Genomic DNA, 26,802 nt, shown 5'->3' on the forward strand with positions numbered 1-26,802 from the left:
CGCTGCCCAAATATGGCCTATTTGTACGAGATCACGTGCGCACGTTGGCCAGTCATAAATTGGCCTTGATACTCAATGGCGATATTGATGAATAGCAAAAACGTGTCCAGGAAACTTTGAGCTGCTGTCGGGGTTCAGGGCGAGAGGGTTCGGCGAAAAAATGGCGGCAGTGTAGGGCAAGAGCGTCATCTGGTGTTTGGAAGGTGCCAAGACGGACGCGCGCTCGTGGCCCTTGCAAAAGACACACACTTACTTTTCTCATCATAAATCTTGAAAAACAGTTAGATCATAACGATTCCCGTGAAATATTATTATGTGACCGTTATTTGCGACAAAACAATGAGCCTATAGTTTTGGGTATCACAAACTAACTTGACGTTCATCAGTAAACCTCGTATATTATTATAAAGTGGGAGCAGGTTCCGCCCAAAAACTTGCCCGCTTGACACTTTTTTAAAATCCACCACCCCCCCCCCAAAAAAAAAAAAAACAAAACAAACAAACAACAACAAAAAAAACCCACCACGAACATGTTATGATGGCGCCCATACAAGAGAAAGCGCACAGAAGCGAAAGTTTTATAAATGTTTTATTTCATGATACACAATTATGACAAAACATGAACTTTCAAATGAAAAAAAGGACGACATGTACACATGTACTTCACACGGAATTGTGTCAATGAGTTCCCCAAAAAATAAAAAAAATCAACAACTAAAAAGATAAAGGAGTCTAAGCGCAATTTGGTGTGATGTGCTGTCTATTAAAGCAAGTAAATGCATCCTTGAGGGGATTTGCTGAATATGTCGTGTTAATGTGGTCATCCAATAAACAAGCGCAGTCTATTCGTGCAACTCACGTTTTTGCAAGACCTATATGTATATATTTCTATATATTTCTCTATATGTTCAAGTAGTAAATGACGCTGCGCCGCCCAAATGAAGGCTCCAATTGCTTCCTTCCGTGGAATGTTAACACTGAATTTGGTGAGGTGAGCGGAAACTTCACAGTGATGCATTTGTCTGCGTGTGGGATAAATATACTGGCACTGGAAATAACGTAGGAATGAATACTTCGTCTTTATTATGATGATGATGATGATGATTATTATTATTATTATTATTATTATTGGTTGCACAGCACAAGTGTGACCGTGACAAGTCGGGGGGAAAAATACAATATCAAAGTAAAAGTGATCAAGAGTCACAGGGCTCAGAATGTGGCTGAAATGATCGGATTTTGTTTTGTTTTGTTTAGCGCTCAACACCTCCGTGATATGATAAACGGGAGGAGGGCGAGCCGTCATGCAGTGTCGTCCCTTTCAGCTCCATCTTTAGGTAGTAACGTTGGGGGTGTTGCATTTTTCCACATGCCCGGAATTATTCCTTCTTTTTGCTGTCCCCGTCCTCCTTGTCTTCTTTGGGCGCGCCGTCCTCGTCTTGCGTGGCCGCCGCCGACGTCAGGTTGCTCTCCTTCTTCCACTTCATGCGCCGGTTCTGGAACCAGATCTTGATCTGGCGCTCGGTCAGGCAGAGCGCGTTGGCGATCTCGATGCGTCTGCGCCGGGTCAGGTAGCGGTTGAAGTGGAACTCCTTCTCCAGCTCGAGGGTTTGGTAGCGGGAGTAGATCTGCCGACCCCTGCGCCTGTCTGTCCCGTAGCCCACTCCTGCTGAGGTACAAAGCGGCCCGGTCAATACGGATCGCGGTTCTGTTTTGGGTTGGTTTTATTTTGGTTTTTGTTTTGTTTTTGGGCGGGGGGGGGGGGGGTGCGCGCGTGCGTGTACGTGTGTGTGACGCGGCTGCGTTCATAAATAATCGAGCCCGCCGGCCGGACGGACGGACGCGAGCTGTACGAGAGCTTCCTGCAGGCGGCTGTCCCAGTGACAGCCGAACCGAGGCTGATGTTTGTTTGCACATGCAAAAAGGGGGCCAAGGAGATACAGTCATGTTTTATGGGGCCATAAAAAGTAGCTTACTCTCTTGGTGAGACATATCGTAAAAAGGGGCCCATTTCCCTAATTTATTTGCCGCTTGCTAGTAAAACTCACCGCTGTGTGAGTTCATGCGCTGCATCCACGGGTAGATCGGGATGTTGCTCTTGTGCTCCTGAGCCGTCCGGGCCGGCTCCAAAGTGTAGTCTTGGCCGATGTGGTTCTGTGCGCCGCTGGTTTGCCTGCAGCTGGGCAGCACGTCCTTGTCCTGCAGGAAGACGTTGGAGCCGTAGTCGTACTGAGCCCGAGCGGAACCGAACACCACGTTGTCTTGCGGGGAGTAGAAAGGAGCGTATATCCGATGGTTCTGGCTCACGGCGGCGCCGTACGACGAGAAATGTCGGACTGTGTCATAGGTGCTGGAGTTGATGGGCACGTTGGGCAGAACCTCTTGGCCGCCGGACAAATGGCAGGACAGCGACGGGTTTGCGAAATAAGAATTCATACCTTGCCTCGGAACCCTCTTGTCCAACTCTCGCCACTACTTCTTTATCGCTCTCTTTTTTTTTTTTCTTTTTTTTTTTTCTCCAATCTCGCTTCCCAGTAAATCTCCCTCCCGCGTGTGTCGGCCAACCACACCTTTTCGCGAGCTCTTCTTTTCTTTTTCTTTTTTTTCCCCCTTCTCTACCCAGTGCCCCCCCCCCTCCCGATACCGCCTCCTCTCCCCGCTACTTTCAATATTATTAATTTGCAATCTCCGGTGAAGACGCACAAAGCCGAGTGTTCTAGCCGAGGCTCGGCTCGCTCACAGACAATATGACAAAGTCAGCTGACCCGGCTCCACCAATGGCGAGGCGGGACCGCGGGAGGAACCGGAGCCCCGACCCGAGAGCCGCAGCAGCATTCGTGCAAAATGCCGACAAACAAACGCTGTGGGGAGGTGATGTTCACTTAGAAATCAAAATAAATACAAATAACATGAAATAAAATAAAAGCCTCTCCGGTGAAGACTTTGGTTGAAAGACTCATGACTCAGAATGAACCAAGTGCAAAGAGTCCGAGATCTCGAGTTCCGGGCAAATTATTGGACCTTTCCCGTGCGAATTCTTACCGCCACACAACAGAACACGTCGACGAGTCTTTTTCAAAAAGAAACATGACGGATTCAAATGAGCTTTTTTCCCCCCCTCCATTTATCCGAAGCACATTCTCAGGCGTGGCGAAGTATTCTTGGACTTGTGAGCAATTTTTAAAGTTTTTTTTTTTTTTTTTGCTGTGAGCAGGGGAAGTGGCAAGAATGCATTTATGGTCTCTCTTGTGTGGGGGCAATAAAACAAGTGACGTTCCACAGCTCACCGACAACTTTCTCTGCGGCAAAGGCAGCTGAAAGTACCCAAAACAAAACAAAGAAGAAAAATACTTGAATGAACATTTCTGCCGCTTCAAAAAAAAAAAAAATGTAAAAAATCAACAAACAAACAAGTAACAGCTCGAACTCCCTCGGAAAGTCAAATTAGAATCAAGTGCAGCAAGTTTGCGACGCCTTCATTCTTGTGTGCAGGCAACGTGATGATTAGGCTGAGCGACAAATAATGGCTTTGGAAATTGCTTTTGAGGTACAACTTGAGCGATGGTCTTTTGTGATGTGTTCTACTACAAACGGATATTATAATTGCTGTCCACTTTTTTTTTTCCTACCTTGACGAATTGGGTGCGAGCGAATTTAAAGTGGCCTTTTTTTTTGGGGGGGGGGGTGTAACTGTCCTGCACGGAGCGTAAGCTGTAAATGAAATTGAAATGCGGACTTTTCAACAGGTCATCTTGGCAAATTGATCAGGCAGCAAAGTTGTTCAAATGTGCACTCACTGCGGCTGTTGGGGAACCTCATTGATTTGTTGAGGATCTCGCGCAACGTTGTTTGGGAGGCCCACAAAAGAGACAACAAAGACGAGGAAGTGGCTGCCATAAAACGTCCCTTCCCTTCCCTTCCCTTCCCTTCCCCTGCCGTCCTTTCCTTTCCTTTTCTTTCCTTTCCACCTTTTTCGTGGCCATTTGTGCATCAAAATGCCATGCTGCGGATTTTGCCATCGAGTCAATGAAAATATCGCCACTAAAATGTGCGTTTTATTTCTTTGAACAGATTGAATTAAAAACAAGGGGCGGGGAGGCGGCGTGTCAATGTTTTGGGGTTGCCAAACACAAATTGAAACGTCGACCAACAACAAACTTTGGGCTGAGGCAGGAATGCGGCAGCCGCGCACAATTGCAAAGGTCATTCTTTGCCTCGCGTTTTAGTGTTTTATTGCGGCCCGTCAGGCTCATCGCACCCACCGCACGAGCCCCTCGGGCTGCACCGCAGCAGCCTTTTGCTCCACTTTGAGGGAAGAAGAAACAAAAACACAAAAGGGAAGCGAAAAGGCCGACGCTGACAATTGCCAACAAATGGATGAACTTCAATGTCTACATTTTGGCTCTTCTTTAATCATGATAAATATAATGAGCTCTTTTTATAATCAAAGGCTTAAATCAAACCAACATTCTATTTGAAACGGCTGCGTTTCGTTGCTTTTCTTCTTCTTTTTTTTTTTTTTTTTTGACTTAACGTGACGCACTTTTAGCTAAATGGCAGCTGCATAATTTCGACATTATTTATCGTGATTAAAAGGCAGCCATCCAAGCTGATTTTTTTTTTCCCCCTTTTCTAATAAGGACTAATTCCCTTTGTAACAATGTAAAGCCTTCTATGGGCACTTTGCCGTGGCAATTACGATCGGAAGTGTCGGACTTTTCTGCTCGTTATGCACTCAGGAAGCCCGGCGAGCGCCATGTTGATCCACACGTCATAAATTAGGACCATTAGCGGGTAAAAAAAAACTTTTGCCCTGTCGGGAGTTCTAAATGTGGTGATGGGGACAGATGTCTGACTTCAATGGGCCTTATTTAGCAGCACAAAACATTGAACCTTTCTCCAATTTAGTCCAGGCTCGGCGGCGGCGGCGCATTAAATGAAAATAGATTCAAAATGGAGCGACTGACCGTTTGCGTCCGTTTGCAGGCGCACAAGCGGACGATTACTGCGGAGCAGACTCGCCAGGAGAGAAGAGAGACGACTCGCAACGAGACCTCAGAGGGATTCAAGAAGCGTCCAGAAGCCGAATTTCAACATTTTTGCATTAAACACCATATTGACCGTTTTCGACACGCACACACAGGACTCGCTGAAATATATTTCAAGCACACAATTATAACCCCCCCCCCCCCCGTCCCAACCTCCACCCCTCAAAAAACATCAAGCAGATTTGAAAAACATACAGAAATGTGGGGATTTCCGTCCAACTTTGTGCGGTGCATGTAAACTCATGACATCAAATTGCTTTTCATGTAAAATGAAGGGACAAGGGCAGAATTCTGAAGCACAATTCTGTCACACACACCACACACACACACACACACACACAGTGCAGCTGTTACTCGCACGTGTATGCTGTTTTTTTTTTTTCTTTTTTCATTTTTCTTTTTTATCTACTTCCGTCAGGGGGGGGAAAAAAAGATGGAATGTGTTTGATGCCAATTTTTGATGTATGCCTTTTAGTCAGCGGCTCCTCGGCACCGCACACACTCATTTGGCACAGCTGCGATCAGAATTCCGAATGTCAGTGAGCAGGAACCAAAATAAATCAGAGCGTGCAAGCTCCCATCAAAGTGTCCAAGTGAATTTCTCATCGGACCGACGTGACGCGCTCCAATCATCTCCAATCAATTCAACGTCAGCAAATCGAGTATTTGGAAAGCGCGCACACGCGCACACACAGCAGCGGGTCAGCTGACTTCCGCAGTGAAGCAGCGAGCAGCTCTCAACAACAACAACAACAACGACGACGACGACAGAACAACCGCCGCGCCCACTTCCACATGCGACGCCGTCGGTCGCTAGGGGGCGCTGTGGGAAACTGCCACAATGTCAGCGCGCGCGTCCGTGAGCGAGATGCACGGCAGCCCGTTGGCAATGTAACAACAACTTCATTACATCACATCACTCAACCCTAGCAGTAATCATGGCAGGATTTCCAAGTGAAAAAGAGGAAGAAGAAGAAGAAGAATGAGGAGAAAAGAAAGTAATTCGGCCAAGTGAGAGCAACCCACTGAGTGACGCCCATTTGAAAGCAAAGCGCTCGCGGCCGTGGACGAGCCCGCTCAGGTGCGACCGCCCGCCGGCCAGCGCCGCTCTTGCGCGGAAGCTCACGCGTGGCATGTCACCGCCGAACGCGCACGCGCACAAACGAACCCACGCACCTTGCTATCATCGCTCACGCGTCTGCAACGTCCACGAGACCACGCGCGGCATCCAAACACGAGCAGAGAGAGAAGAGAAATGCGCCTTCCTACCTGGGAGCTCCACTGGTGCTCCATCCTAGCCGCCACCACGCACGCGGCCCGGGAGGATGTGGCGTGGGAAAGTCCTTCTTCTTCTTCTTCTTCTTCTTCTTCTTCTTCTTCTTCTTCTTCTTCTTCCTTTATTTATTTATTTATTTCTCTCTCTTTTTTTTTTTTTTTTTTTTTTTTTTTTGGGCTCCTTTTTCGTCCCTCTTCCGGAGGGAGAACCGCAGCAGGCTGGCTTGCTATAAGGCGCCGAGGCTGCCCTGGCGAACCCCCCCCCCCCTCCCCCCCCTTTCCCCACACAAACACCTCCTGCCAGGAAGTCGGCGAATCGGACGCGAACGAACCTCCGCACGGCGGCGCGTGTTCGGCTCCGTCTTCTCGTGAAGGCCAAAAAAAAAAAAACAAAAGGAAAGGAAAAGGAAAAGGTTTGACACGACGGCAGCTTGCTCTGCTGCCGATTCGAAGGAAGGAGCGGAGAATAGACAACAGCATAAAGTTCATGTTCATAGCGCGTGAGCCACGTGGCTCGCGGGGGCCAATCACAGCGAGCTGTGAGTCGTAAACTTTTATTACTCAGCTGTAAATTTCTCCCTTTAACAACCTGGAATGTTTGCAGCCATCTTTGCCGTTCCGCCTTTTTCGAATGCAGCAAATATTCAAAATGGGGGAACCAACGGAGCTCGGATGCTAAGGTTTGTCCGCACGCTGCAGGTCGGGGAAGATGGCGGGTCAAAGTGCGAGGATCGCCAAAGAAATCCCTTAGAGAAGGACGGGCGTCGGGAATCGGCCATTTGGATCGCTACACACAGGCAGGCCGACGCGGCAACGCAACACAACACAAAACGAGGCCTCGTTCACATGACCGAAAGCGTCCAATCAAGAGCGCGCTTCACCTTATCAAGTCGTTTGAAAAAGGCATTTTCAAATCAAACAAACGCCGCACGACAGCTGACGCGCCACAGGAATATTATATTATAATACATTTTCTTCAACGACAAAATGGAGAAATAACACAGTTATGTCACTGACGAGGAAAAAAATGCACCCGACTTTCTCACGCTGCAGTGAAGGTTCGCATCGAATTCGAAGCGAAAAATGACGACAAAATAGGAGCAAAGACCACGATTCAACATATTCAATTCAGCAAATAGCAAGTGTGAGTCCTGCAAATGTAAAGCCCCCCACCACCCCATACACACACGTTAAAAAAAATCAAGAAAAAAAAACAGCTTCCATAACTTGAAGCTAGTTGGAGGAGAGCCGAGTTTGGCCCCTGCAGGCCTTCATTTGCTCGCAGCCACAAAAGACCCAAAAAGCTCGCGAGTTTGGCCTTTACACCACCAATAAAGTTTACAGCAGCTGCACTTAACTTTAAGGCTGAGCTGAAAACGTGCACACATTGTGTGTACACACGAAATGTCGGCACACAGCCGAAATGTTGCGTCCATTTTTCGACGGCAAACAAAAGATGCGTTTCTGTAAATTGGACGTGAGGCTGAAAAGTAAAGTCGCGAGATTCCACGAGCGAATATTTCAACACTACATTTGCAAAAAAAGGTAATTTGCACATTCGTTTGGTGACACACTCAAACAAACACAAACTATGCGTCATCGGAATTTTATATATTGAAAAATGAAAAACATTTTCTTGAAGGTGAAAATTACGAAACCAATTAAACGGACAAATATAAGACATGTTTGTTGTTGTTTGACTTTTATAGATTTCGTAATGAAATCATTCATTTGGTCATCTACTCTTTACACTCAGTTGAATATGAGAGGATCATTATCTAAAATTAATGTCAGTAGGTAATTCGAATAAAGTTTTTTTTTTTTTTTTAAATCCAAGGTCAATTATTTCTGTTAAATAAAGTGCTGCAGAATTACACATAAATTCGCAATGGAAAGATAATATTTGTGTACAGCGTTTATCCAGGAGTTGAGCAAATAAAGCCCATTTTCAAAAATGCAAACTGAAATGGACGATTTTTGGAAACGTTAAAACACAACAAGTCTATCAAGCATTTTGATACAAGTTAAAGTCGGAGCACCCTCAAAACGGAGCAAGTGCCACTGTGGCCTTTTTTTTTTTTTTTTAATAGAAGCATTGATGTGTCCCAAGCATGTAGCTTTTTATTGATTTGTTTCTTTAATATTTTGTGGGTGTCCCCGGCATAAAGTCTCAACTGCACGCCACACTTGGCTCCTCGGCTTTGTTGGGAACGCAAAATAAAAACAAGTAGCAAGCCCGAGAGGCACTCGGAAGGCTCCCGAAACACAGGAAGTCTTGAAATTGTTGATTATTAAAGGTATTTATCAAACCGGCTGAAGGGGGGGGGGCAGAATGCGGGCCGGCAATCGGACACTGAAAGGCACAGCCGAATATTTGGCAGACTATTTCTATTTTATTTGATTATTATTTGTTGCATGATATAGATTAGATGCATCGATAGCTAGATAGCTAGATAGCTAGATAGCTAGATAGCTAGATAGCTAGATAGATAGATAGATAGATAGATAGATAGATAGATAGATAGATAGATAGATAGATAGATAGATAGATAGATAGATAGATAGATAGATAGATAGATAGATAGATAGATAGATAGATAGATAGATAGATAGATAGATAGATAGATAGATAGATAGATAGATAGATAGATAGATAGATAGATAGATAGATAGATAGATAGATAGAGATAGATAGATAGATAGATAATGTCTCTATGCCGTCATTCTCAAATATTGCGGGGTGCGCAAGTGCGTCATCCGATGGGGTATTATATATATTGGGCTATTTGTGAGAAAACATAAAAAAAAGTGATCTGTTTTGAGGAGGGGAGCCTTAGGCGTTTTTCATGCATACGTGTGTGCGTGTGTGTGTGTGTGTGATATCGAGGGAAAGAATGGAGGCAATCAGTTGGAGGCTGTAATAATAATATAAAAAAAACAGGGTGCAAATATTGTGAGCCATCATGTTTATTTGTGACTTTACATACATCAAGAATGGTGGGACATAATGTCGCCTTTCACAGGAGCAACACCAGGAAACGAGCATAATTGTTAACATCAATATAGAACAAGACGTACATAAAGGTTATATTCAGTGCAAAACAAAAAACAAAACGAACCAAAAAAAAAAAAAAAAAACAAAAAAAGACAACTACTCTATTTCACTAGCACGTTGAAATGTAAAAGAAAATCGCTGAAATTGTTTCAGGGATTGTCCCGAACAATCTGCGTTTCGTAGGCAGTTTTAGTTGTTGGGGAAATCATTTGTCATTCATTCTTCCAGAGCTTTGCCACGTCTCGAGTGGAAAGTGAACAACGTGGATCGGAACATTAGGTAGTGCCAGGTATTCGTGATTAAAATAATTAGAATCATAATCATAATAAAGAACATTTTAAAAAAAACCCTCTGAATTGCTTTGCTTGGCTTCGAGCTAATTGTCTTCCCAAGACTCAAATAATTGTCTTCAACAAGTCAATGCTACATCCATAACTTCAAAAAGGAAAAAGTTGCGCGCGCGCGCGTGTGTGTGTGTGTGTGTGTGTGTGTAAGACACTTTCAAATGAAAAACTGTACGAAATCTCTATTCTTCAGACATTTCTATTGCAATTATCCCAAGGTTTAGGTAGCATCAAAAGATTGCAAGTCCAAAATGAGGCGAGTGAGGAGCTCACGGCTGTTTTTAGCCCATGCACGTGGAAACAAACCGACTAGAACGCTAACAATGACGAGAAGAAGGAGAAGAAGAAGGAGGAGAAGAGTGGCTTGTTTGTTCCGACTAAAAACCTCCACTGAGTCGAGGTCGACTTTGAAATGACTTTTTCTTTTGTGTGTGTGTGTGTGTGTGTGTGTGTGTGTTTGTCTATTTACAGACCGTATCGTGGTCGTCTCCCCTGATGTTGATGCAGTTGTCCCCCCCAAATCGGCCACTTTTGAATCGTTGTATACGCCTTTTCGTTCCCTTTTTTGATTTTTTTTTTTTTTTTGCAAGGGTAACACTTGTAATATATAAAAGAAATTGTTTAGTCTTCTTTTGCACCCCCCCCCCGCCCCCCACCGCAAGAAAATGAGCAATCCCTTTGGGTAATGTGCCTATTGATGACAGGAATATTGCTGTTCCCACTTGACAAAATGAAAGGGTGGTCATAAAGATGACGCGCTCGCTCTGTTTATGAGCGCTCTTTTTCTTTTTCTTTTCTTTTTTTTTCCTTTCTCTTTTTTTTCAGCCATATAACCATAAAAAGGCCCATAAAATCACTCCTTGGTCTCCTGTCTCTCTTCCGCTTCCTTCTCTTCCCCCTCTTCCCCTTCACCGTCCTCGTTGCCCTCCTCCTCGGCCTCGGCCTCGGCCTCTCCCCTCTGACCCGGAAACTTGTCCTTGTTGTTCTCCTTTTTCCACTTCATCCGCCGGTTCTGGAACCAGATCTTCACCTGTCGCTCGGTCAGGCTGAGGGCGTGCGACACCTCGATCCTCCTCTTGCGGGTCAGGTAAGGGTTGAAGAGGAACTCCTTCTCCAGTTCCAGAGTCTGGTAGCGGCTGTAGGTTTGCCTGCCGTTGCGCCGTCCTGGGGCTTGGGGAGGGAGGGGTGTGGGGTCAAGCCAAAGAACGAAAGGTTAGCTGCACCCTATTTCACGAAAAGCGTCAGTAAAAAAAAAAAAAAAAAAAAAAAGAAGAACACGCTGATCGAACGGAGGCCCTTTCCTGTCCAAATGTGACCTGTCATTTTATTTGAGCATAATTTTCGCGCGCGCGCGTGTGTTTTGCGTTGCTATGATTTTTGGATGGATGCGAAGCGGGCCTACTTTCAAAGCCCTCAAAAGCAAGCCGAGAGCTCAATTACAATTGAACGCAGCGCACCTCGCCGTGAACTCTCTCTCGGGTGAGAACTAGCGAGCGGTTCGGACTTGCGCTGCGCTGGGCCGCGCCGCGCTGCAGTGCCGTGTCGCGTCGCGTCGCGTCGCGTCGCGTCGCTTCGCGTCGCTGTGCTCGAACTCACGATCGTGTACGAGTGGCGATGCGGACTCTCACCGTGGGGTCTCATCCACGGGAACATGAGGCTGGCAGAGGAGCTCTGATTCAAGTGGCCTTGCCCTTCTCCTGGGTTGGAGCCCCCCGACGACTTGCAGTCCGGGTACTGCGCCAGGCTCGCCTCTTGCTGGCTGCCGTAAAGCGTTTGCCTCGGCAGGGCTTCGTATCCGTAAAATTTGCCCGCGTCGCCGTGGCACGCCAGGGCGCACGGGTTCTGCTGGTATCCCGGGTTGGAGATGCCGGTGGTGCCGTGGTGGAAAAAGTCCTGCACATGGTGGGACGGGTGCTGGAAGCCCGGCGCGGTCGCCCCGGCTCCGTAGACCAGCGTGTGGCTGCGGGCGACGCTTTGTGGGAACCTGCAGTCGTAGTAGGTCGGCTCCAGGGACTCGCCGCCTTTGTACTTGGAGAAAAGAGGGTTGACAAAATAGGAGCTCATGTTTGTTTTTGCATCCAGCGGTGTGCCTCTCTCTCTCTCTCTCTCCTCTCTCTCTCTCTCTCTCTCTCTCTCCCTCTCTCCCTCTCTCCCACTCTCCCACTCTCTCTCGGTGTCTCTCTCCCCCTCGTTCGTTGTCGCTCACGCGGCCGTCAAGGATCTCCGTCGGGGTGATGGCAGCCTTTTGTTTGGGGTCCCAACCCGCACACGGCGCGTGGATCCGAGCCGAAGTGGAGGTAAGGCTGCCCTTCTGGACAAATCCGAGGCAGGCTCACTCGCTCACTCTCCCCGAGGCTTTCCTCTCATCGGCTCTCTCCGTGCGTGGGCTGCCGCTCCGGCTTGTTGTGGTTTTTCCTCTCCCGGCTTTTTGCAGGCTCAAGTCCGGCTCATGGCATGTGTGCGTCTTATCTAAACTTAAAGCTTGGCGAGCTCCACCGGCGCAGTCACAGACGCTGCGTGCTCTCTCTTTTTTTTCCTTTTCCTTTTTTTAGCTTCCCACCCCCACCGCGGGCGCCCCCCACCTCCCCGTCCTCCCCCTCCCTTCCTCCCTCCCTCCTCCCTTCCTCATCCCCTTCATCTTTTCCATAGCGGTCAGACAGACATGGCGTGCAGGGGCCCTATACGGATACACTATATGCACACCTTGAGGGGAGTTGCCTGTAATCGTCGCTCGATATGTGATCACCTCTTCAGTAAAGTCACATTTCAAAACACAATATTAAATAGTGTGTGTATGTAGCGGGGTGGGGGTGGGGGTGCAGCACAAAGGGAGATTCTCCCGAAATAAACCCAAGGTGCACCAGCTCGTCCTGGCCCATCAAGGAGAAAATGCCCCTTTTGCTTTTGACTTGACCTCCCTGAGGCCCTCGGACGGAACCATGACAACAACAACAACAACAACAACAACGGCGGCGGCGGCGACGACGACGACGACGACGACGACGACAACAATGTTCGAAAGCAGCAATAAATAGGAACAACAACAACAACAACATCAAAAAATCATCAAAAGCACGATGAGAAGGTGTTGCAATAGAAGCGCTGCAATGAAACAGCACGATAAAAAAAATACACAACAGCACATTTTAGACGCTCAACTAAATGACGCACTAAGAATAAACTAACAAGAACACAAAGATTACACATTAACAATAGAAGATATATATCAATTTGTATTTATATATTTATCATTTGTATTTATACACAAATATTATATATATAAATATATATATATATATATACAATACGGGTGTACACACACAAATATAGATATATTTTTTAATATACGCACAAATATATAATATCTATTTTTTTACACAATATATATATATATTATTTTTATACACACACACACACAGATACATATATATATATACATCACACACATACACAAAAAAACCCAAAAAACTATAGACACGTACACATATGGATCGATAGGTTTTCATCCACACACAGTCGAACAGCAAGCACACAACATGAGCCGCAGTCAATGTAGTTGTGGTGGAATATACATGCCCCTGCCCCTGCCCCTGCCCCTGCCCCTGCCCCTGGGCATCGGAGGAAAGGGGTGGGGGGGTGGTAGGGATGGGGGGGGGGAAGAGACACGGAGGGCAGAACACACACTCGCGCCCGACGCTGTAAAACACCGACACACGCAAATATAAACACGACCTATGAATAGTAGGTGCCACTCATTGACCCCGTAAAAGCCACCGGGGATAAATCTCCTCGCGTGGAAGAGTTCATAAAATTTTACGCTGGATGTTTAGCTGCAATCAGCACTCGCGTGCCGTCCCAGCTCGCTGCTCGCGTTGGGCTCTCTGCCTCGATCGACTCTTTCCAAATATGCCAGTGTGCTTTTTGTGGGGCCACTAACGTTTTATGCACATCGTCGTAAAATATGAAAGGCGCGTTGTGCGAATTTATGGGCCTTTCACACTCTATAAAAATACAGATTGCCAATCACCACTGCTAGCATACGCACGTGTTATGATCAGCCCGTTGTTATCATTAGTAGTCGTCGTCGTCGTAGTAGTTAAGATGAAGAAGAGCAACAGTGCACTCTAAACAGCTTTCTCGTTTTCCAGTCATGTTTACAAATTTGAGTGACTTTATTTTCCCGTGGTCTGATCTTGTATTCACTATTTCGCCCCCGGGGTGTAGTGTTTGAAATCTGACGCGCAAAGAAAAGAAAATGAATTTTGTTTATGTAAATGCAAATACTGGTAAATAATCAGGCTCATTTTGAAAAACGCTTGTCTTTAAATTGCTCTTTCAAAAGATTTGCGTTTGTAGGACGTGACCGAGCGACGCAAGAAATGTGAGCTGTCGAAGAGGCCTCAAGTGTCCATCCAGTCCAGTGGCGTTGAAATCAAGTTTGGGCAGAAATCGTCCTTTTGGCGTTCTCCCTGACCACCGGGTGTCATTTTGTCCTCCTTTCGTTTTTTCGTGACAAGAGAACTTGGACGTCGTGCTCGTCCCCGGCGGCTCCGATGCTTCGAAAGGCGGGGCAGCAGCGCCATCTAGCGTCCAAACGCCGGCAACCTGCCTCGGGTTCACCAATCAGAAAACAGGACAACATGCCCTCCACCTCATTTGTTCCAATCGTCTGCGTCCGTCGCCATTTTGCAAGGACGAAGCACTGCGACGTTCGAAATACGGGCCACATTCGGATCTTCGTGTTCCTCTCACGCTTTGCCTCTTCGAACGCTCGCAGGATGAAGTGCAAGGGAGTGAGTGGAGGGTGAGGAGGGGGTGACGTCGCAGCTGGTCGGCGAGCAGGGGGCTGCTGGGGTCTGGGTTCCACTGAGGGTGCGCCCGACTCCTTTGAACCAGTCCCGCAGCTCCCTCCGTCCATTAAAACCATAAAGTCATTTAGGCCAGACGTCTAGCCGGTCGCTGGAGTTTGCTTTGTTGGTCTGCATTTGAGACAAACAAGCCAGCTCCAGCGTGGGCTTGTAAAAAAGCTTTGTGTGCGCGTCCGGGCGGAAATGCACACGACTGGCCTCTGGAAAGTGCAGCATCCTGTCTTTATTGTCCACCACTACAAAACGGCAATTTAGCGCCTACAAGGCGGAAAGTAAATGCGATGTTCACGCGCACATTCTCGAGGCCCTCATGTCAAACTCACATGAGGCGAGAAATCAAAATACTCTGCCGCCCCCCCCCCAAACCAAATTCTGCTCAATACTTAACAATACTTCCACGGCGTGAACGGACGGACCTATTGGAAGACGGCCACGTCCGATCTTTTGAGTAATCGGACTGCATGAATATTTCAATTGCGGCCTTTTTCTTTTGCGCACCGACGCCGCCATTGCACGGGCAGCGCGCGTCAACATTTCCTTCAAGGCAAACTTTGGCGTCGAGCTAAAAACATTTTTCTTTCTTTTTGTTTTGTTTTCAGGCTCACGTGTGCAGGCCTGCAATCACGCGGAATTTACAATCAACACAGAAGGCAGTTGCTTCGGGTGCTCATGTTTATATTTGCATCTACAAGTACAAGCTACATTTCAATCAGTCCAAAACAAAAGATACACAACAACTACCGCAAAAATACAAACAAGACGACGATCGCAGATGTTTTCATCTTGTACAAAATACTTCACCTGCAAGTTCAATTATGGACGTGTGAAAGATTTCAAGTATGCTCTCGCTTCGGATCGCTCTTCGGCGTCCGAATTTGTAATTTTCTCATTTCCGTAACAACAAAGCGGTGGAAAAACGGGCTGTTGTTGTTGTCGTTTTTTTTTTTTTTTTGTTTGTTTGTTTTTTGTTTTGTTTTTTTTTTTTTTGCAATCAAAAGGTCGCATTGGCCTTTTTGTTTTGAATGACAGGGACACAAATTTGAAGTAGAAAAATGACAAGCATCAAAGAGTGTCGAAAATGTGCTTGAAATGAGCAAAGGAGAGAAGTGCTGGCTGTCCATCCCAGTCAGGTTCGAATCCCGCCGCATTATTATTGCTCCTTGCTGTCCTTGCTGCTCTCTTTGTTCATTTTCTTCATCTTCATTCGCCGGTTCTGGAACCAGATTTTGACCTGCCTCTCGGTCAGGCTGAGGACCCGGGCCACCTCATAGCGGCGGTCCCTGGTGAGGTACATATTGAACAGGAACTCCTTCTCCAGTTCCAGAGTCTGGTACTTAGTGTAAGGACAGCGCTTCTTCCTGGTGGAGCGAGCGTGGATCCAGTTGGCCACTGGGTTATCTGTGAAGAAAACACACATGATGTTTACGACAATGCAGGCAACCGGCAACCCTGCGTGGGCCCGTCGTGTGATTTTCTGTTCTTCTTTTTGTTGTTGTTGTTGTTGTTGTTTTTTGTTTTTGTTTTTGTTTTTGTTTTGGGTTTTTTTTTTAAATTCCAAAGTCCTTCTGCGCGCGCACTCGCTCCCTCGCTCGCCGACGCTTGCGCCGACTTGATTCCATCCAGGGTCCCCTCCAACGCCATCGTAAAACCCTCATTGCGCTCGTTCACTTTATTAGCCCATAAAGTGGTAGTAGACGCAGTAGTACAGCTCAAGCCGCTACAGGTCCTCCTCGCCCGGCGACATTCCTCGGCTTGCGCGGATGAGTCTCGTGGATGTGGATTTCTTCAACGCTGTTGTCTTGCAGGAGGCTTCGAATGCTTTTCTCCAGTGTCCAAAATGTTGCACCTTTCGTTGCTCAAGGTTGGGCCTAAAACGGCCTTAAGTCAGGCCACCGCAGCCAAAAAGCTACAAAAATAACAGGCGCAATTTTTGTTCGACAAATCCAATTGCCAGCAGCACGTGTTTGTAAGAGTTGCCTGCGGCAACATCCACAATCTTTCTGCATGTTTACAACCCCGTGAGGCTTTTATGGCCCCCAGTGTTATTGGCCCAGGAGCGTTTGTCTTTTATAGTCGCTCGAGCTTTGCAGCCAGCGGAAACGGGGGCCGAGTGTATAATTTGACTTTATGGACGATGTTCTCCCGAGCAAAACGCCAATTTCGCCGTAAAAGGAGCTTGGACTTACTGGGATCCAGCTCCGGCTTGTCGTCTTTGTGCTTCCCCGCCGCCAGCAGCTCGGATTCCGGTGAGGGCAGACTCTGCAGCGTCCTGTCCCGCATGTCCGACGACGGGCAGTACAGATAATCCGCGTAGGTCCGCCCGGCGCTCCCGAGGCAGTCGCCGCCTCTGTGCTCCGGGAAGGCGTCGGGCTTCAGGCCGTAGTGCCTGCCGCCGCCCGGGTAGCCGTGGAAAGGCTCCAGCCAGGAGCGCACGTAGCGCGAGTCCGTGCCCAAGTGAGCCTGGTGGCCGTAGGGACGGTACACCACCGAGGACTGCGAGGGGGCCCAGGACGTGGGGAACACCGCCGGTTTGGGGGCGAAGCTGCACGACGGATAGTCTCCGTAGTCCGGGACGAGGGACGTTGGACGAGGACCGGATGGGTGCGAGGCAGGCGCCGGGAAGCGAGTCCCGGCCGCCGCTGCCGCCGCCGCCGCCGCCGCCGCCGCCGCCGCGAGGACTTGGTCGGTGTCGTGGCTGATCAGGGAGTCCACGTAATAATTACTTATGGGCCCCGTGGTCGACATGTCGGAGCTTCGCGGCCTCGTTTACATGCATCCGATTATTATATGGAGCGTATGTGTACTTTTTTTTTTTTTTTTGATCTGGCCATAGAACAATCAAGGCAGGTAATTATTTCTCCGAACTCCGCCGCGTCCGATTGGCTGCTGCCGCGTCACGTGACTGTACTTACCCCACAAAAATGGTGCGGCGGATCAATGCGCCGTTTACCGCGGAACAGCCTTGCGCTTGAATGGGAACTGAGGACATTTCGTCTCGGTGCCGCGCGACTTTGGAGGCGCAAGTGCAAGTGTCGTGTCCGCTGGCTTTTTGCGGCTCGCGTGGACTCGACCGAGGGGGCGCTACGGAGGATCTGTGGACCGTCGCGATCGCTGCAGATATACTTGCGCGTGAACGCGAGCCCGGCACTATTTGACCATGTCATCAATCTCTGTCTGGCTGGGAAATCCTCTACGACAAGCTCTGATTCTGCAGTGGAAAATGTCGCAAGTTGCACATTTTTCTTTGCACAAAAATCCCCTCTTCGCCCGCTATTTATGAGCGGTTGTGACATCTTGTTTCATTTCGGTGTTGTTGTAAACAGAGGAGAGAAAGTCTGACGCCGCACGAGGGACGTCCACGAAAACGTTTGCGGCCTTTTCAAGCGTATCCTGGGGAAAGACTTGGTTGGAAGGGGGGGGGGGGGTACAGGGTCCCAACATCGTCACGAGGCAGCCCCACGGAGTGGCCGTTCACGTTTTCAGGTCTGTCTATAAATTTTAACGACGACCATTTGATTGTTCATAAAATGTCTTTAATAAGCCAGCATCCCAGTCGCTCTCCTGACATAAAACGGACGCCGCCACAAACTAAATGCGCGCGCGCGCACACACGAAAAAGCCCAAAGACGTTGCGGCTCAAAAAATCAAGTGAAATGGTTCGTTAGATTCAAATTAAGGAAAAAGAAAAAAACTACGTGTGTGTGTGTGTGTGGGGGGGGGGGGTCGCCGCTGTGGTTCATGTGCCTGCTTGATGCTGAAATCTACTGGCTGTCATTTTGCAGGACTTGAAACAACCCAAACTCAACGAACACGCTGCCGGGAGACTCGCGGTGTGCTTATATTCAATTTGAATATTTCATATCAGAGTTGAAGATTGCTTGGGGGGGGGGCATCTGGTCCTTCATGCTGGAGCCGAAAGTGCTTTTCCACAACGACACTAATTTGTATTAGGATGCGCCAGATCGAATTTGGCGGGGCTTTAAATATCATATTTTTCTTTTTTATTTTCATTGCTCACAAACGTCTGCACATAATTAAGATTTCGTTTCGAGCGTGTGCATCAAATCCTTCAAAACGAAACGCGTTCTGTTCAAATCGCTTTCACCAGGGCCACGCTTGGAATGTTTTTTTTTTTTTTATGCAAAGATTTGAAATCATCTTTTCACGGCGTTTACTTGAGAAAATCAGTGTTGAAGATGACGTCAGCAAATACCGAAAAGGGAAAATGGCGTCATTTTACTTGTGTATTTATTTGCATTTGGGGTTGCCACGTGTGTAATAAAGTTCAGATTCAAGCATGAAATGTAAAAGAGCAGACAGCATGGCTGAAAGTGCAGGACAAGTCAAATGTTTCTGCAGATGTACGCACTATAAATTGTCTTCGACTTCAATAAGATCCTTTCAAAGTTGTTGTGTGTTTTGTTTTCTTTTCTTTTTTTTTTCCAGGTTGAAGGTCTTGCTGTGTTTCTTCTCCTGCTGTCATTAATGATGATCGTGTGATATGTGCGCGTATGAGCCTGTCATTTCTGTAATTCCTTTCTCCTTTTTGCCTGTACGCCTGTCTCTAATTTCAACACCATATCATTTTACGTGTACTTTTTCATTTTCTGCAATTAAATGAACGATAGAGTATCGTCCATTGTTTATTTATTCCAGACTTCCCAAAAGTATTCAAAGCGGATGTCAAATATTCAAGATGACATTTCATCTTGAAATTTCTGCGTTGAATGCACGTCGTCAAAAAGCAGCGCAAAGCAAACTTTATCCAAGCGACGGAAAACAAGATCGCGGCAGCCTTCGGCCTCCGCCTCGACTCCATTTAAACAGTGCAAAGAAATGGAAATGTCGCATCCACGCACCACAGCCTCTTGGCCCATATCAGCCGCTTTCTTGCTCATAAAAAATAACGATTGGACTTCCAAGGAAAAGCATTTCTAAATTGGACTGCAATTTGAATAAGAAATGGACTCGTGTGCAATCATTTGTGACAGCGTAAGTCGAAAATTGAGCCGCATTATCCGACTGCATCGGGGGTTTTTTCGGAGAGAGGGAGGCGAGTGGAATAGGAGAAAGTCGCCGTTGCCGCCGACTTTGTCGTCGTCGTCAATTTTGCCACAAAAATTGGATGACAAGGTGTTGATTTTCCGTCAGGATTTTGGAGCGCGCAGGACGACGAGCCAACTCGGAGGCGCATCTGCGCTCAAGACAGGGACGAGATTCAATTTGAGATCATCATGTCGACATCATGTTTGACTTCCTCCTGACTGCACAGCAAAAAAAAAATAAATACATAAAAATAATAATAATAATAAATCCTTTTTGGGCTCAAAGGAACGTGTCACCGCTGTTGCGTCCTTGTTCGAACCCCAAATACACTGAGCACATGGGGCCAAACATCTGAATTAGGACACTTCCATTTAAGATGATCAAATTGCCAAACAGTTCCATGCGTGTAAAAATCAGGGGTGATCTTAAAGGATTCCAAAAGCACATCACAACTTGAGACTATGTCGGTCCGATCAATTACATGAGCGAGTGTACATTTAAGGCAAGTGAAAAGAGGCGCTACCACACAGCTCACACACTTGATTTTCATTTACACGACTGACGACTGAGTTATGTGGAATCCGTTGTTTTTTTTTTTTTGTTTTTTGTTTTGTTTTTTGCTTTTTGGTTTTTTCCCCGCCTCAGGCACGAGCAGCGCTACCGGGATTGTAATTCTTCCAGCAGATTTGCAGATAGAACGCGCCCTTCGCCATGCATTTGTTGTCCTTTTTGGAGGCCGATTTGAAACGGATTCAAAGTTGCTCTCTCATTTCGTGCTTCAACGTCTTTTCGTCACACCTCTGAGGAGGAAGTGAGCTACACTTCCTTTGGGCCACTACAAAGTGAAAAGAAAATGGCTTTATGTTTATATGGTTTTAGGGTGAACCGTAAAAGCCTTTGTCACTGATCCATCCCAGGAGAAGGCGCTCATTCAGCGGACTGAATGAAAGTGACTTTGGATTCCAGACTGCTAGCCCCCCCCCCCCCCCCGCTCCCACCCCCGCATGCAGCAAGATGCAAGATGGAGGCGGTCAACATTCTCGGGCCTCGCGACACAGCAAACAGTGCACAGCAAGCCACTGTTTGTTTCTACAGCAGAGGAAGCAACGCCAAAAGTGGGTCATGGCGGCCTCGCTTGAGTCACCAGCGAGGATTGCTGATATGAGCCCAAACCGCAGAAACAGAACACACATTGGAGCTCGCGCCAGCGTTACTATTGCCTCACACAGACGACATGAATTTGCGGGGGGGTGAGGCTTTTTTATTTTAATGTTACACTTCCTCTCGTTAGGAAATCAACGAGTAAATCCTGTAATCAGAGTGAAAAGTGGACACTTGTTTTTTTTTTGTTTTTTCTTTTCCAAACGCCCAACTTTTTGGACGGTGACGACACATATTCTCATTTTTTCGGTTTGAAATGATATTATGGTTTAAAAAAAAATAAAATAAATAAAAACAGCCCTCGCGCCAACAGTTACACAGACGAAATATGAAAGATGTTCTTACTGTCCCAATGCACCGTCATCAAATGACGTAAAAAGTGACAATTTGCTTGACATGACAAAGAGACCAAGTGCAAATGATCCGATGACAATCGTCACCAATTCAACACTGGACAATGTTATCAGGCCAGTCCACGTGGACTTGTTGGTGCTGTCTGCACAACGTCCGTAGACGAAAAACCACTTTGCAGCGAAAGCCTCAGACGTATTGATTTTTGCATGTTCCTCCATCCGAGCAGGACAACGTGTGTTTACTCAGTAGCCAAGGAAGGTGACGAGCTCAGCGCACGCATCGCATTCTTTTGACAACGTGTTGGGGGCGCCTGGGTGCTTTTTTTTTTTTCTTTTTTCTATTTTTTGAAGGGGGACATTCAGATGGAATTGTGCCCTTGATGAAGACGAACTGACGTAATTAAGGCAGTTTCCCGTTGCCGAGTCAGGAAGCTAACCCCAACAACATGAAACTACCTAAACCACGCTTCAGCTGCGTGATAAAGGGGGTAAAAATCCACAACGGGGGCAAAAACAACAACAACAACAAAGACGAGGAAGAAGCTGCACTATGAGCCGCAAATCCGCGAGCAGTCCAGCTCATTCCGACAGCACAAAAGAATCCAAAGCTTACATTTTCCAACACAGAATGGCGACCGAGCCCGCGTGCAGGAACGGCAACGCAACACGCAAATCCAGTCCATCATCAACACGCAGTACACGCGTGCGTCCACACGCGGTTGTCAAACGGCAAACACCCGCTGGGGGATGAATCGGACACTCCCCCCCCCCCACACACACACACACCCACACCCCCCCCCAAAAAAAAGGACAGGACAGGAAAAGGAAAAAAAAAAAAGCCACATTGCAGCAACGCCGACGAATGAAAGGAAGAAATTGCAGAGTCCTACCTGGAGCCGCTCCTATCCACGTGCTCTTCTCGATCGACCGACGTCCTTGCCCCCACTCCGTGTATCCTCCATTTTTCTTTCTCTCTTTCTTTCTTTCGGTGTCCTCCATCTTTCTTTCTTTCTTTTCTGCAGGCTGCAGCCTGCTTAAGTGTTGCTCGTGCACTTTGCGGGGGTGTGCGGATTCGCCCTCCTCCGCCCGCGCGCTCACACCTTTTGAAGCGCATCTCTACCGCTGCGGCACATTATATTTGCAGATCATAAAATGCACCCCCAACGTTTTCCGGGCCGGAGCTGACATTCGTTTTTTATGACCTCGACTTACTGTGGTCACCTGGATAATATCTAAATCAAGGTTACGGTCTGCCGCTTGGATTAAAAGCGGCCTGACGCTCTCGGCGGCGGCCTCTCGCTTGTTCTCCTTTGTTTTTGTTCTTTTTCTTTCCCAGGACAAGTTCGCTCTCGTTGCTTCGCGTGTTGTTTTGTGACGTGACGCGACGCGACGCGACGTGACGTGACGTGCTAACGTAGGCATCTCGCGCACGTGCACAGCTGGACGAGTGCACGTCGCTTTCTCTTGCGGGGTTTTCTTTTTATTCTTCTTTTCGTTTGGTGTTTTTTTTTTCTTCTCTATTTCCCCCCCCCCCCCCTCCCCATCTCCCCCAAGTGAGTTGCTGCGTGCATTCGCCTCTTGCGTGTGTGTGCGTGTGGATTTGGGTCCAGATGCAGTCGATGAACGGTTTCTACGTGGTGGCGGTGGTGGTGCGTGCGTGTGTGTGTGTGTGTGTGTGTGTGTGCGCGTGTGTGTGTGTGTGTGGTGTGTGTGTGTGTGTGTGTGTGTGTGTCCGGACACGTGATCTTGTTTCTAGACGTAATGGTAGACGGCGCCATGGTCCCGATGGCGGTTCTCCCTGCTGAGCTTCTTGAGCTTCATGCGTCTGTTCTGGAACCAGATCTTGACCTGTCTGTCGGTCAGGTTGATACTCCGGCTGATCTCCAGGCGGCGCTCGCGGGACAAATACATATTGAATAAAAATTCCTTCTCCAGCTCCAGCGTCTGGTGCTTGGTGTAAGGGCAGCGCTTCTTCCGGCCGCTTTTGGCCTTCAGCCAGCTTCCGGTGGTCTTCTCCGGGGAAGGATCTGCCCAGTGCGCACATGCACAAACAATGAGTCCACTGCAACATCTCTCTCTCTCTCTCTCTCTCTCTCTCTCTCTCTCTCTCTCTCTCTCTCTGTCTAGCTGTCTTAATTTTTCTTTATAACATAACATTAATCTGTCTCTCCCAGCATTTTCCAAACAAAGAAACAAAAAAATCATTTCCTACTCAATAAAAAAAAAATATTATGGTGGCTGGAGCGTATATCTAAAACACGATTCACTATCATAATCTTAATCAGGCTCGAGACATTAAAATCCCCTTTTTGAGCCACGCGGATATTTGCTTTGCTGCGTCTTTAAGAGGACGCCTCGAATGTTACCTAAGCAGCTTTTGCTCTGATTATTATTGTGATTATTTTTTATTATGATTATTATTATTGTTGTTGTTGTGCTCAAGCACAGGCTGTATACGAATTGAGCTACATTAATCATAATAATGCTAATTAAATGCAGCTGTACCTGCAGATGGCCCCTTACTGTATTTTGACAAGTCAACATACTTTGTGCTTTAATTACCTCTGCTTTGAGTGTAATTGGATCAAATTACGACGAACCACGTACGCGTCTTTATTGTGGTTATTTTACTGTCGGTGCTGGACCTCAGACTCTCATAAAGGTTTATGACTTTGGTGCACTTGGGCCAAAGGTGTTGAGCAAGGATGCTGCGTTCTTTAAAAATAAATAAAACAAATACAAGACATCAAAAAGAAATGAACGGGGGCGAAATGCTGAAAGGGCGCATTCACACATTTTTGGGGCACACACACACACACACAAGTGAAAATAATAATAATCGTGAACACTCTTAATTGTTACCAAAATATTGAAGTCCTTCACTTCCACACACACGCTAAATAAAAGTGGATCCGAGCAAATATTTTCGTCGGAGAGTACCAATCAAAAACCAAAAAGGATCATTTAGACATTTTCTTAGCTAAGTTGCTAATGTGAAATTTTACAGGTTTGTAAAGAGACGTTGTGCGAAATTGAGCCTTCCCTCCAAATGATTTTGTTGCAAAATTGGAATCCCTAACACGTCGTTGCGGCCGCGTGCAGTGGAGCGCCGGAACCGCATTGACTCAATTTTACAGACGGAATTCTTGAACGATGTTGGCCGTGGCTTTTATTTGCAGTCCTAACATTAAAAATAATAATAATAAAAACAAAGCGCAGGGATATCTTTCGTCGTAATTGTTCATGTGAATGTTATCCCACATTTTACGTTGGCAGCACAAGTTAGAGGCTTAAATGATTACAGTATAAAAGTGATCCGCGTGTGCGTGTGTTTATTTGACGATAAGTGCCCTTCTCGCGTTGTCAGATGAATGCAAATACGTGCACAAGCCCAAAACGCGGAAAAGGGGCGCCGGGGAGGGTGGGGTGAAATCCCGTCAAACGTGGGAGTACCTTTGCATTGGACTTCCGAATCATCAGAGCGGCTGCCACTGCGGGCCCTGCGCCGCCTGCCCCGACCCGGGCTCTCGTCCCGTGCTGTCGGCTCGGGCTCGGCCAAGGAGAGCCCGGAGGGGAGCCGCCGCTCGTCCCGCCGACGGCGAGCCTGCGACTCGACCTCGGCCTCGGCCTGGTACCCCCGGAAGGAGGGCCCGCCGCTATTGTCCCCCAGCCGGATGTAGACGGCGGGCTCTGTTGTGTCTTTGCCGTTATTGCCGTCATCCGGATAGCGGCCACAAAACGCCTCCTCTTTGACGTCGCGCGCTTGTAAACACGGGGCAACAGGTTGCGCGTCCCCCCCGCATTCGGAGCCCGGGCTCCATGTGGCCAGCTGCGAGGGCAGGTAGGCCCCGTCGTGGAAGCCCCCGAGCGGGAGTCCCTCAGCGGCCTTGGCCACCTTTGCCGCGCTCCTCCCTCCGGAGCAGCCGTAATCCGAGGCGGCGTGAAGGAACATCCCCGGCCCGCCGGAGTACGACGGCGATCCTGCCATTAAGGAATCCATCAGGAAGTTATTGGGACATGACATTTTTTTTTTTTTCAGCCCCGTCGGTGGATCCTTCCGAGAGAAGAAGGACAGTGGGATGCTGACATCTTTTGGGGAGGAGGGGGGCGCAAGAAAGAAAAAGGGGGGGGGAGAGAGAAAAAAAACATCAGGAACATCATTACGGACGCTAGGAGACGCGGTCATGTGATTTTCAGACCAATCGCGGCGTGGAAGTGGCCTTGATGCTCCAGACGCGCCGTGACGTCAGCGCGGTCAAGTTGGGAAGGGCGAGGCGTCTTCGGTGGAGCAAGAGCGCCACCCGGTGGCCGCGTGCCGGTCGCTGCGTTGGAGGCCTCGGCCTGACGGACAAAAGGGAGGCTGCTGCTGGGGCTGCCAACATTTCCAGCCCAACTCCGAAAGAGACTTCTGGGGCCATTTCTTTTTCACCCAAGTTCAAAACATTGCTCCTTCTTGTGCTGCGAGGGAGAATAAACGCAACAACCTTCCAGCGGGCGAGTTTTCGATTTCATGTCAAAACACACATCAAGAAACTGTTCGTTAAAAGAACGAATTTATTTACTTGTTTACAATCTTGTCCCGCTTCGCAGAAAGGCGCGTCCTACTCACTGCTAAGTAAATAAATGTACTGTACTCCTATAATTCTATTGCTTACCGAACAGCGATGAGAATATTAGTTACTATGTAATGAATGCCAGTGCTGAGGTTCTTTTCCAATGTGAATTGGGCCGCGATTCCAGCCACGTTTTCACTTCGACAAAGACATCGCAATCAATGCAGATGAGTGAGGTCGCACTACATTAATATTTTTAGCTCATCAAGATTATTGTTGCTGTTATATTTGGGCGAATAGTGGCACAATTGCTAATTTTGTTGTTCTTTCTTTCGCTGTTAACTCAAAATATTTTACAGCCTCGTAAATAATTCAAAGGATTGTAAAATGTTTTATCTCTGCTTCTACACACAATTGTTATTTTTCATCCGCAATGTGCCTTTAGTTTGGCACTTGTTATACTGTCGGTTCGAGGAGGCCTCCTAATTTTTTATTTTTTTTTTTTTTGAATTCCAGGCCGTGTGTGTGATCTAAATAAATACATAGTTAGACTGTTGCGATGTCATCGTTGTTGTTGTTTTTTTTTTTTTTAATTGAAGCGGAATTGTATTCATATTACGCGTAGTTGCGCCGCAGGATTTATTTGGTCTGTTTTTAATTCACTCGAAGTGCCAAAACGGCTTTGAGTGGGTGACTTTTGGGCGATTTGTCTCCACACAAGTGCGGTGGCTTCAGTCGGGTACCCCGCTGCTCTGCGTTTAATCCGTCGAGATGAGTCCAGCATGTTAAACAATGTGGTGAGCACATGACGCATAATGAAATGCTCGCCTCGCCTCGCCTCGCCTCGCCTCTCCACGTCTCGTCTCGTCTCGCCTCGCCTCGTCTCGCCCCCCGAGCCACCCTCGTTGTCTGTCTCACTTGGATCGACTTTTGCAGCCACTACCATTCCGAGAACGTCGTCGTCTTGTCAAATTGTCGCTGAATTGTTCAAATCCTATCCGACGCGACGGGGGCTCGGCTTGGTCTTCAAACGCAATTCGAACACGACACGGAGGAGAGAAAGACGACTCGCGTGGGAAAGTGCAGCCAAGTCGGACTG

The 26,802-nt window shown here is 47.6% G+C and overlaps 4 protein-coding genes across 5 annotated transcripts; all 4 read right to left on the bottom strand.

Annotated features, from left to right (window-relative positions):
- Nucleotides 1-575: 575 nt before the first annotated feature.
- Nucleotides 576-2,619, bottom strand: LOC133493640 (homeobox protein Hox-C6a-like). 2 transcript variants are annotated; one of them, XM_061807275.1, is made up of 2 exons: nucleotides 2,049-2,619; nucleotides 576-1,666 (listed from the first exon to the last, which is right to left on the bottom strand). In XM_061807275.1, the coding sequence occupies exons 1-2, from the start codon at nucleotides 2,434-2,436 to the stop codon at nucleotides 1,380-1,382; spliced, it is 675 nt and encodes a 224-aa protein (XP_061663259.1). In that variant the 5' UTR covers nucleotides 2,437-2,619; the 3' UTR covers nucleotides 576-1,379. The 2 variants fall into 2 exon arrangements, with proteins under 2 accessions (XP_061663259.1, XP_061663251.1); XM_061807267.1 differs by having other exon boundaries at nucleotides 577-1,669; nucleotides 2,049-2,610.
- hoxc10a (homeobox C10a) lies at nucleotides 2,101-26,802 on the bottom strand. Its single transcript, XM_061807231.1, has 4 exons — nucleotides 25,350-26,802; nucleotides 24,604-25,239; nucleotides 22,041-23,177; nucleotides 2,101-2,199 (listed from the first exon to the last, which is right to left on the bottom strand). The coding sequence occupies exons 2-3, from the start codon at nucleotides 25,172-25,174 to the stop codon at nucleotides 22,903-22,905; spliced, it is 846 nt and encodes a 281-aa protein (XP_061663215.1). The 5' UTR covers nucleotides 25,175-25,239; nucleotides 25,350-26,802; the 3' UTR covers nucleotides 2,101-2,199; nucleotides 22,041-22,902.
- hoxc8a (homeobox C8a) lies at nucleotides 9,274-12,261 on the bottom strand. The gene is made up of 2 exons (XM_061807251.1): nucleotides 11,351-12,261; nucleotides 9,274-10,892 (listed from the first exon to the last, which is right to left on the bottom strand). The coding sequence occupies exons 1-2, from the start codon at nucleotides 11,784-11,786 to the stop codon at nucleotides 10,576-10,578; spliced, it is 753 nt and encodes a 250-aa protein (XP_061663235.1). The 5' UTR covers nucleotides 11,787-12,261; the 3' UTR covers nucleotides 9,274-10,575.
- On the bottom strand, nucleotides 15,249-18,395 carry hoxc9a (homeobox C9a). Its single transcript, XM_061807243.1, has 2 exons — nucleotides 16,777-18,395; nucleotides 15,249-15,988 (listed from the first exon to the last, which is right to left on the bottom strand). The coding sequence occupies exons 1-2, from the start codon at nucleotides 17,333-17,335 to the stop codon at nucleotides 15,741-15,743; spliced, it is 807 nt and encodes a 268-aa protein (XP_061663227.1). The 5' UTR covers nucleotides 17,336-18,395; the 3' UTR covers nucleotides 15,249-15,740.

Source organism: Syngnathoides biaculeatus, chromosome 2 (genome assembly GCF_019802595.1).
Source record: "Syngnathoides biaculeatus isolate LvHL_M chromosome 2, ASM1980259v1, whole genome shotgun sequence".
NCBI lineage: Eukaryota > Metazoa > Chordata > Actinopteri > Syngnathiformes > Syngnathidae > Syngnathoides > Syngnathoides biaculeatus.

Bases quoted from the DNA above. Each gene is read 5' to 3' on its own strand.
- hoxc10a (XM_061807231.1), bottom strand. From the start codon at position 25,174: ATGTCATGTCCCAATAACTTCCTGATGGATTCCTTAATGGCAGGATCG. The intron at 23,178-24,603 runs GTACTCCCACGT...CGCACTGGGCAG, and splicing joins TTCGGAAGTCCAATGCAAAG to ATCCTTCCCCGGAGAAGACC.
- LOC133493640 (XM_061807267.1), bottom strand. From the start codon at position 2,436: ATGAATTCTTATTTCGCAAACCCGTCGCTGTCCTGCCATTTGTCCGGC. The intron at 1,670-2,048 runs GTGAGTTTTACT...TTTGTACCTCAG, and splicing joins GCGCATGAACTCACACAGCG to CAGGAGTGGGCTACGGGACA.
- hoxc9a (XM_061807243.1), bottom strand. From the start codon at position 17,335: ATGTCGACCACGGGGCCCATAAGTAATTATTACGTGGACTCCCTGATC. The intron at 15,989-16,776 runs GTAAGTCCAAGC...TTTTCTTCACAG, and splicing joins CAAGCCGGAGCTGGATCCCA to ATAACCCAGTGGCCAACTGG.
- hoxc8a (XM_061807251.1), bottom strand. From the start codon at position 11,786: ATGAGCTCCTATTTTGTCAACCCTCTTTTCTCCAAGTACAAAGGCGGC. The intron at 10,893-11,350 runs GTGAGAGTCCGC...TCCCTCCCCAAG, and splicing joins CCCGTGGATGAGACCCCACG to CCCCAGGACGGCGCAACGGC.